Here is an 11,280-nt window from a genome sequence, read left to right on the forward strand (position 1 = left end):
GGACCAATTTTGGCATGGTTATTAGCGGCCATATACTAACACCACGTTCCAAATTTCAACAGGATCGGATGAATTTTGCTTCTCCAAGAGGCTCCGGAGATCAAATCTGTGGAACGGGTTATATGGGGGCTATATATGGGAGCCACCGTGGTGCAATGGTTAGCATGCCCGCCTTGCATACACAAGGTCGTGGGTTCGATTCCTGCTTCGACCGAACACCAACAGTTTTTCAGCGGTGGATTATCCTACCTCAGTAATGCTGGTGACATTTCTGAGGGTTACAAAGCTCCTCTAAGTGGTTTCACTGCTATGTGGAACGCCGTTCGGACTCGGCTATAAAAAGGAGGTCCCTTGTCATTGAGCTTAACATAGAATCGGGCAGCACTCAATGATAAGAGAGAAGTTCACCAATGTGGTATCACAATGGACTGAATAGTGTAAGTGAGCCTGATACATCGGGCTGCCACCTAACCTAACCTAACATGGGGGCTATATATAATTATGGACCGATGTGGACCAATTTTTGCATGTTTGTTAGAGACCATATACCTACACCATGTACCAAATTTGCATCCGGATCGGATGAAATTTGCTTCTCTTAGAGGCTCCGCAAGCCAAATCTGGGGATCGGTTTATATGGGGGCTATATATAATTATGGACCGATGTGGACCAATTTTTGCATGCTTGTTAGAGACCATATACCTACACCATGTACCAAATTTCAGCCGGATCGGATGGAATTTGCTTCTCTTAGAGGCTCCGCAAGCCAAATCTGGGGATCGGTTTATATGGGGGCTATATATAATTATTGATCGATGTGTACCAATTTTTGCATGTTTGTTAAAACCATATACTAGCACTATGTACCAAATTTTAGCCGGATCGGATAAAATTGGCTCCTCCAAGAGGCTCCGCAAGCCAAATCTGAGGTTCGGTTTATATGGGGGCTATACGTAAAAGTGGTCCGATTTCCATTTCAATACCATCCGACCTACATCAATAACAACTACTTGTGTCAAGTTTCAAGTCGATAGCTTGTTTCGTTCGGAAGTTAGCGTGATTTCAACAGACGGACGGACGGACGGACGGACATGCTTAGATCGACTTAGAATTTTACCACGACCCAGAATATATATACTTTATGGGGTCTTAGAACAATATTTCGATGTGTTACAAACCGAATGACAAAGTTAATATACCCCCCATCCTATGGTGGAGGGTATAAAAATGTGAAATCGTCGTATAAAGAGTGGTGTTTTTTCATTTTCAGTATCTCTCTACAAAAAGTTCCACTTGCGGAAGAAAAATATGACAAAGTAAATCGAAATTTAATTGAACTATAGAAAACCGGATGGTGAAAGCCCAGTTTTCGTGAATAACCGAAAATGCCAATTTATTCACTATCCGATTTCGGGTTGTGTTAATTGAATCCGATTAAACGGTGTCGTTTTTGGACACATTATACGCGATGTTCGTATATGCACTCCATAGGCGTAGGAAGGCCTCTGGGGAGGTGTCTTAGACCCCCCAGAAAAATTTTAGCCCCCTCCCAGAATTTGAAAATCTATTTACGATTTTCCATTGTTTTTCCAGCAAAAGAAACGTTGCCAAAAAAGTAGTGAAAATGTTTTATTTGGATCGGGGAATGGTGGAAAATTGGCGCAGAAGCGATGAATTTAACATGGGCTTGTCCTAGGACGGATGTCCACCATTTCAACAGCATTTGTACTAAATTTGCATTACTTCTTTATGTGTGATCGGAGTTCAGTGTTTTCAATCTGAATTAAAAAATTGTGTTATATTTTTCCAAATAAATCATTTTTATTTTTTTAATGCATTCTAACACTTGTCCGAAACGTTTGACCTCGAACATTTCCAAAAATTATCGATATTTCTACACTCAAAAAAAAAAGTTTACTTGGATCCAAAGATTTTTACCTTCCCTTAAGGATTATGGTATTGATTCCGAGCCAAAGATGCGGCTACTTTAAAATAAAGACATTTTTTAGCGACATATCTGACTTTAAATCTAGGACCAATAAAATTAAAATTAGGACACAGATCTTACTTATCAACTTTTCATTCTCTTTTCGAGATTTATTAATAAAGGTACTCACGTACAAATAAATGCAAGTTTAAAAATCCAAATTATAACGGATACTTCAAAGTAAAAAATGTTTTCTTAATTCCAAAAAAACTTTAAACCAAAGTCACTAAATCCTCAAAATAATTCTTAGCCTACATTTGAAGCGTTTTTATTTTAAGTTTAAAGTTTCAATATTTCAGTTAATTTAAGGACAAATTCTTTAAATCAAAAATGTGTTTCTTTACTTTAAAGAAAATTAGCCTTAGTTTAAAGACATGCGACGTTAACTAAGGGACGCAATTTTACAAAATTTGTGTCCTAAATTTAATGAAAAAACTTTTTGAAGCAAAGATTATCAACTTTATTTTAATTAAAATTTCATTATTTTAAAGATATTTGTCCTTAATATTCTGTAAATTTCGCATCCTAAAATTTAGGTTTCGCAATCTTTAATATCACGTAAATATTTTTTTCAGTGTGGAATAGATTTTGCTTTTTTGAAAACTTTTTAAAATTTTTAGCAATTCTAACCCTTTTTTAACGTATTAAAAAACCCATTAAAAATATGGAGAGAAGAGTTATAAAAATTGAATTTAAAAACTTCCTGTGTAGCTAAAATAATTAGCATCTTAATGAGGAAATTTTTGGAAGTGTTTTTACCATAAAGTTGTGTCTTTAGAACAACTTCTAATTTTTTTTATGGATCTACTTTTTGTTGCTTAATATAAATAAATTGTCTAGTTATGTTGAAATCTGACTTTTTATTCATTTTTATATAATAAAACATTAAGTGAATCTATAACTTCATTCTATTAATTTTTAGCTAGGGGGCTATAGACCCCTAGGAAAATTGTATAGCTACGCTAATAATGCACTCTGCCCTCAACCATAGAATGGGAGGCCATTCTTTTTTAACACATCAAGATGTTGGTCTCAGACCCCATGAAGTATGAATTTCTGCGACGTTGTGAAATTGTGAGTCGATCTAGCGAAGTCCGTCCGTCTATTGAGATCACGCAAACTTCGAAACGAAATAAGCTATCGACTTAAAGCTTTGACAAACCCAGATTTGATTCACGGAGGCACTTGGAACAGGAAATTTCATACGATGCGGTTTAATTTTTTTTTTTTGTGATATAAAAATATGTCCTCTAACAAACATCGGTCCATAATTAAAGGGTGGTTAAAATTTTAAGGCCCGATGTTGATTTTGAATAAAACACACACTATTTAGGAAATTGTTGTACTTTTATTTTATTATGATATATTGGTATTACTCAATTATGTATGGAACAAAATATCGGCCAAATGGGCGCCGCGACCTCGGTGGCACTCCTCCATCCGATGGTCCAAATTCGATGACGCTGAGGCATAATGGAGGTTCTATGCCGTTAATGTGCCGAATTATCTCATCCTTTAGCTCTTGAATTGTTGCTGGTTTATCGACGTACACCTTTTTTTTCAAATAACCCCAAAGAAAAAAGTCCAACTGTGTCAAATCACATGATCTTGGCGGCCAATTGACATCGCCATTACGTGAGATAACACGGCCATTGAATTTGTTGCGAAAACGAGCCATTGTTTCGTTAGCTGTATGGCAAGTGGCACCGTCCTGCTGAAACCACATATCGTCCACATCCATATCTTCCAATTCGGGCCATAAAAAGTTCGTTATCATCTCACGATAGCGAACACCATTCACAGTAACTGCCTGACCGGTCTCATTTTGGAAAAAATACGGCCCGATGATGACTCCAGCCCATAAACCGCACCAAACAGTCACTCTTTGTGGGTGCATTGGTTTTTCGACAATCACTCTTGGATTCTCATTCGCCCAAATGCGGCAATTCTGTTTATTGACGAATCCACTGAGGTGAAAATGTGTCTCATCACTGAAGATGATTTTCTTCAAAAATTGATCGTCCACTATTGCCATTTCTTGGAACTATTCTGCCCATTCACGACGTCCATGGTTCAAATTGAGTAAGTCTGAAATAGAGAAATGTCAAATAAAATTCGGAAAAAAATTGGCGTTTAGGTGTGGTTCACATTCAACATCGGCCCTTACAATTTAACCACCCTTTATATATAGCCACCATATAAACCGATCCCCAGATTTGATTTCCGGAGCTTCTTGGAAGAGCAAATTTCATATGATCCAGTAAAAATTGGGTACGTAATAGTAGTATATGCTTTCTATCAACAATCCCCAACTTCGGAATAGGCTATAAAAAGCAGATCCCTTGTCATTGAGATAAGCAGAGAATCGTTTAACACTCAGTGATAAGAGAGTAGATCACCACTGTGGCATCACAATGGACTGAATTGTGTAAATAAGCCTTAATTATCGGGCTGCCACTATACCACCCATACAAACTGTTTCAAGTAAAAAGCGTCTTTAAAATAAAGTGTTGCAAAAACATGTCTTATTTTTGAACAATTTTTTGTTTTGTAGTCAAGATGCACAAAGACAACAAATTTGAAGACAATTTCATTAATTTTAAAGATTTTTTCTGAATTATTAAAGTCAAAGCAAATTTCGCATTCGCATTTTAAATACATGAAATCTTTGGCCTCACGACAATATTGTTCTCAGTTTAAGGTAGAATATTAAATTCAATTTCTGTACAAAATAGCAAGTCAATTGGATTAAAATCTCGTTGAGATTGAGTGTAAAATGTAGATTTTCTGGCAATATGTTCCCAAATTGGACGAACATATTTATGGAGGAACCGATGTGGACGAAATTCAGCACTCATGCAAAATACTAAATCATTTCTTTTTGTAAAATTTCAGATCAAAAATATGGGAGCTACATCCAAAAATTAACCGATTTGATATTACTTTCTTCTGAGTGTCTATGCATAATTTCAAGTAAATCGGAGTGAAGCAAGTAAATCGGAGTGAAGCTCTTGTGAGACATGGGTGTAAATCGGGCGAATCATATATATGGGAGATATATCTAAATCTGAACCGATTTCAACCAATTTTTACACTAAACAAGTATATACAGCAATAAGTTCGGCCGGGTCGAATCTTAAATACCCACCACCATGAATCAAATATTATAGTTTCCTTTGAAATTTCAGGGGGGTTTGATGACAGATATTCTCCCAAGCAGAGCGGTTCAACTAGAACCCTTCCCGAAGCTAAATTTAAAATCTGGAAATTTTACCTTCAGTTTCAAGCAACTTTCATGATCAGTGCGCCTTCTATACCCTAAAGAAGTGAAATAAAGGGTGATTCTTTTGAGGTTAGGATTTTCATGCATTAGTATTTGACAGATCACGTGGGATTTCAGACATGGTGTCAAAGAGAAAGATGCTCAGTATGCTTTGACATTTCATCATGAATAGACTTACTAACGAGCCACAACGTCGAATTTTCAGTGAATGGGCCCTAGAAAAGTTGGCAGAAAATCCGCTTTTTTATCGACAAATTTTATTCAGCGATGAGGTTCATTTCTGGTTGAATGGCTACGTAAATAAGCAAAATTGCCGCATTTGGAGTGAAGAGCAACCAGAAGCCGTTCAAGAACTGCCCATGCATCCCGAAAAATGCACTGTTTGGTGTGGTTTGTACGCTGGTGGAATCATTGGACCGTATTTTTTCAAAGATGCTGTTGGACGCAACGTTACGGTGAATGGCGATCGCTATCGTTCGATGCTAACAAACTTTTTGTTGCCAAAAATGGAAGAACTGAACTTGGTTGACATGTGGTTTCAACAAGATGGCGCTACATGCCACACAGCTCGCGATTCTATGGCCATTTTGAGGGAAAACTTCGGAGAACAATTCATCTCAAGAAATGGACCGGTAAGTTGGCCACCAAGATCATGCGATTTGACGCCTTTAGACTATTTTTTGTGGGGCTACGTCAAGTCTAAAGTCTACAGAAATAAGCCAGCAACTATTCCAGCTTTGGAAGACAACATTTCCGAAGAAAATCGGGCTATTCCGGCCGAAATGCTCGAAAAAGTTGCCCAAAATTGGACTTTCCGAATGGACCACCTAAGACGCAGCCGCGGTCAACATTTAAATGAAATTATCTTCAAAAAGTAAATGTCATGGACCAATCTAACGTTTCAAATAAAGAACCGATGAGATTTTGCAAATTTTATGCGTTTTTTTTTTTTTAAAAAGTTATCAAGCTCTTAACAAATCACCCTTTATATATGGAGGCTTTACCAAATGAATCGATATAAACTAAATCCGATACACGATTTTGTGAACCTGAAATAACAATATTAATTAATTTCAGGCAAATCGGATAAAAACTACGGTTTCTAGAAACCCAAGGAGTTAAATCGGGAGCTTGGTCTCATGGGATCTGTACTAAAGTATGGGCCAATACACACCGTTTTCGGTACACATCTTTATGGTCCTAAAATACTTCTGGATTTCAAATTTCAGGCAAATTGGATAAAAACTAAGGATTCTAAAAGCCCAAGAAGTAAAATCGGGAGATCGGTCTATATGGGGGCTATACCAAAACATGGACCGATAGTCACCATTTTCGGCGCGCCTCTTTATGGCCCTACAATACCTCTCGATTTCTACTTACAGACAAATTGGATAAAAACTACGGATTCTAAAAACCCAAGAAGTAAAATCGGGAGATCTGCCTACATGGGGGCTATACCAAAACATGGACCGATACTCACCATTTTTGGCACACCTCTTGGTGGTCCCAAAATACCTCTAGATTTTCAATTTCAGGCAAATTGGATAAAAACTAAGGATTCTAAAAGCCCAAGAAGTAAAATCGGGAGATCTGCCTAAATGGGGGCTATACCAAAACATGGACCGATACTCACCATTTTCGGCGCACAATATCTCTAGATTTCTAATTTCAGACAAATTGGATAAAAACTACGGATTCTAAAAGCCCAAGAAGTAAAATCGGGAGATCTACCTTAAGGGGGCTATGTCAAAACATGGACCGATACTCACCATTTTTGGCACACCTCTTTATGGTCCCAAAATACCTCTAGATTTCCAATTTCAGGCAAATTGGATAAAAACTAAGGATTCTAAAAGCCCAATAAGTAAAATCGGGAGATCGGTCTATATGGGGGCTATACCAAAACATGGACCGATACTCACCATTTTTGGCACACCTTTTTATGGTCCCAAAATATCTCTAGATTTCCAATGTCAGGCAGATTGGATAAAAACTACGGATTCTAAAAGCCCAAGAAGTAAAATCGGAAGATCGGTCTATATGGGGCCTATAAAAAAAAACATGGACAGATACTCACCACTTTTGATACACCTCTTTATGGTACTAATATACCTCTGGATTTCAAATTTCAGACAAATTGAATAAAAACTACGATTTCTATAAGCACAAGAAATAAAATCGGGAGATCGGTCTATATGGGGGCTATACCAAAACATGGACCGACACTCACCATTTTCAACACACCTTTTAATGATTCTGAAACACCTCTAAATTTCCAATTTCAGGCAAATTGGATAAAAACTACAGTTTCTGTAAGACCAAGACCCCAAATCGGGAGGTCGATTTATATGGGGACTATATCAAAACCTGGACCGACATAGCCCATCTTCGAACTTGACCTGCCTGCAAACAAAAGACAAGTTTGTGCAAAATTTCAGCACGATTGGTTCATTATTGAAGACTGTAGCGTGATTACAACAGACAGATAGACGGACATGGTTATATCGTGTTGGAATTTCTGCCTGATCAAGAATATATACTTTATATAGTCGGAAATCGATATTTCGATGTGTTACAAACGGAATGACACCATTCATTGGTGGTGGGTATCAAAAATGTGAAAACGGTGAAAAATATACACAAATGAAGCATTTGTGTATATTTTTTCTAAATTTCTAAAAATAATGTAAATTTTCTAACATTAACCAAAATATTTCTTCTTGGTGGGTACACTGTTCAGTGTACTATACTGTCAAATTGACAGTGTCAACTATACTCCTTCTGCAAGTTTTGAAGCAAATCAAGGTGACTCGACATATGACTTATGTATATGTCGAGTTACCTTGATTTGATATCAAAGGAAAAATATCAAAGCAAAATATTATTTCTTTTTTCAAAATCAGTAGGGATCGATTCTGACATACAGAGCATATTTGCCAAAGACTATAGTCCTTGTGCCTATATCTTCTGGATATTGCAAATATTTTCACATAATTATAAACTAAATGGCCAACACAAAACACTTTCGTTTTTTTTTCGTTTTTTTTTTTAATAAAACATTATAAACTTAACTCATTGAAAACAAAAAACAAATCTTAAAATTAAAATAAGAGTTAACCAAAGAAAGGTGGGGGAGGAGGACCGAAGAATGGTGGAGGTGGAGGCCTGTAAAATCCACCACCGAAGAATGGTGGAGGTGGTGGTCTGTAAAATCCACCGCCGAAGAAAGGCCTGGGTCTATAGAATCCCCCACCGAAAAATGGTCTGGGTCTATAGAAACCACCACCAAAGAATGGACGAGGTCTATAAAACCCTCCACCACCAAATCCAAATCTACCACCAAATCTACCACCGAATCCACGACCAAAGCCACGACCACGCCCAAAGCCACGGCCACCAAATCGACCAAATTGTCGAGTTTCACGATTCAAATCACCAGTAGCCTCAACACCAGAGTCCACATCTTCCAGGGTAGTAGTTTTAGCTTCATCTATAGCAGTAGTTTTAAGTTCATCAGCATTATCCGCAACCACTGAAGATTTTTCTTCACCGCAAACACTCTGGACTACGGCCAATTCTATAATTAGAATTAGAGCAAAATACCAAAACAATTTCATACTTCCACTTAAATGAAATCGAAATTTTTGCAAACTAAAAACAAAAATAAAAATCAATTTTACGCAGCTTTGGGTAACATACCCAATTGGAACTAAACAGATTCCATCAAGTAACTCATTATTTATACATTCGAACAGGTAAAATTCTATTCTAAGTGGGAAGTTCTTGACCATCAATGAGATATTGGCGGAAAGAAGAAGAAAACAAGAATATGGGAATTGTTGTAGTTCTATGCGCAATTCCGAAGCCATTGACATGGGATACAAAACATCATCGCACAGAACACTTCATGAATTAGATGGCTACACCTATTTGAAATCATCTTATTTTAAGAACTGTATGATTTAAACAGAATAAGCCCCCAAATTATGAAGGGAATTAATTATAGAATAATTTATATTCTATTGTATCATAGAACTAGAGTTTCGATAATAAAAAAAATTAAAGATCAGGTTTGCCCATATAGTGTCATGCAGACATATCCCCTATGCGTACATAATACCACATGCGTAATTGTTTCACATATAAAACTATTTTCCCACTCTGGTTTTTGCTTAGGAATATGAGATCTCAATTTTATAAGCGAATCCAATGGGCATTACAAACAGGTTAGAATGACCGAAACAAAGATTTTATGAAAGCATATTGACACTATAAAAAAGATTTTGCAACCTATATTTTAGGGAAATAAATTTAAACAATAATAAGGACAAATTGTCTTATAATAAATTATTAACTATTAATCGAATGCTTATTACCCTCGATTTAAAATTTAGCTTCATTTAGATACTTGTCTTCATAATTTACCTCGCGCGAAAATTGAACTAAATTCCACTCAACATTTTGAGATTTCCATGAAGCGTTGTTAAAACCAGGAAAATTTAATGCCTATTGTACTTTTAAACTGCAGTTCACGAAATTACATCCTCTCATACAAGAATAAGTATATAAAGGGTGATACGGTCAAAATTTGGTCAAGGGAAAACGCGTGTAAATCGGTGAAATCGTTTATTTAAAAAATCAAATTAAATTTAATTTTAAAATTAAGTTCAATTAGTATAAAATTCAGGAAAAATATTCAGTTAGGCTTTCGCTTTTCCAAATCCGAATTGCCGGGCCTCACGCTTGACACCTGCCATCAGATTTTGTACAGCCACCTTGCCCACCTTCTTCGCCGCAGAAAGCCAGTTTGCCTTGAACTGCTGCTCGTCCTTAGCAGTTTTTTTGGTCTTCTTTAGGTTCCGCTTGACAAAAGCCCAGTATTTCCCAATTGGGCGGAGCTCTGGCGTGTTGGGAGGGTTCTTGTCCTTGGGAACCACCTGCACGTTGTTGGCGGCGTACCACTCCATGGCCTTTTTACCGTAATGGCAAGATGCCAAATCCGGCCAAAACAGTACGGAACAACCGTGTTTCTTCAGGAAAGGCAGCAGACGTTTATTCAAACACTCTTTCACGTAAATTTCTTGGTTGACAGTCCCGGAAGCTATGAAAATGCTGCTTTTCAAGCCACAGGTACAGATGGCTTACCAAACCAGATATTTCGTTGCGAACTTTGACAGTTTTATATACAGCCTTCGGGATCGCGTATACAGCCTTCGGGATCGCGCTTTGGCCGTCGTATTTTGTTTATCATCGCGATTTGGAGTCACTACCTTCTTGTAAGTCGATAGTCCGGCTCGTTTTTTGGCTCGATGCACGGTTGTAGACGATACACCCAGCTTATTTGGGGCATCTCGGAGAGAGAGGTTAGGGTTTCGTTTGAAACTACCGGCAACTCTCTTTGTGGTCTCAGCGGCTTCCGGTTTTCGATTTCCCCCCGATCCGGACTTCCTGGCTGTCGACAAACGTTCCCCAAACACTTTAATTACATTTGTAACGGTTGATTTGGCAACTTTTAGCGATTTTGCCAGCTTTGCGTGAGAGTAGCTCGGATTTTCGCGATGCGCGAGCAAAATTTTGATACGCTGCTCTTCTTGCTTGGACGGCATTTTGACAACTGAAGAGTGAATTCCAAAATCAAAATAGGAGCAACATTCTTCTTAAATGCAAAATTGAAAGAAATACCTCAAGTTTATATTGACCAAATTTTGACCGTATCACCCTTTACGGCCGTAAGTTCGGACAGGTCGAGTCTTATGTACCCTCCACCATGGATTGCGAAGAAACTTCTACTAAAGACTATCATACACAATCGAATTACCTGGGTTTCGGTAAAACTTGCCGATGGCAATGTATCTTAAATCTTCGTAACATCGTTTTCTATATTGTAAGTTAGTGCATACGGGGTATAATTAGACAAAAAAGCCGATTAAATAACATACGTATATAATTCAGTTCTTGACCGGTATATGAAATTTTGTGTGGTAATTAGAGAGCCAGAATTATATGAGG

The 11,280-nt window shown here is 37.4% G+C and overlaps 1 protein-coding gene across 1 annotated transcript; it reads right to left on the reverse strand.

The window, feature by feature from the left end:
* Positions 1–8,351: 8,351 nt before the first annotated feature.
* LOC142242903 (uncharacterized) lies at positions 8,352–8,957 on the reverse strand. Its single transcript, XM_075314392.1, has one exon. It carries the CDS (start codon positions 8,886–8,888, stop codon positions 8,385–8,387), a length of 504 nt encoding a protein of 167 aa, XP_075170507.1. The 5' UTR covers positions 8,889–8,957; the 3' UTR covers positions 8,352–8,384.
* Between the last annotated feature and the right edge of the window lie 2,323 nt (positions 8,958–11,280).

This window comes from Haematobia irritans, chromosome 1, assembly GCF_050003625.1.
Source record: "Haematobia irritans isolate KBUSLIRL chromosome 1, ASM5000362v1, whole genome shotgun sequence".
Lineage (NCBI taxonomy): Eukaryota > Metazoa > Arthropoda > Insecta > Diptera > Muscidae > Haematobia > Haematobia irritans.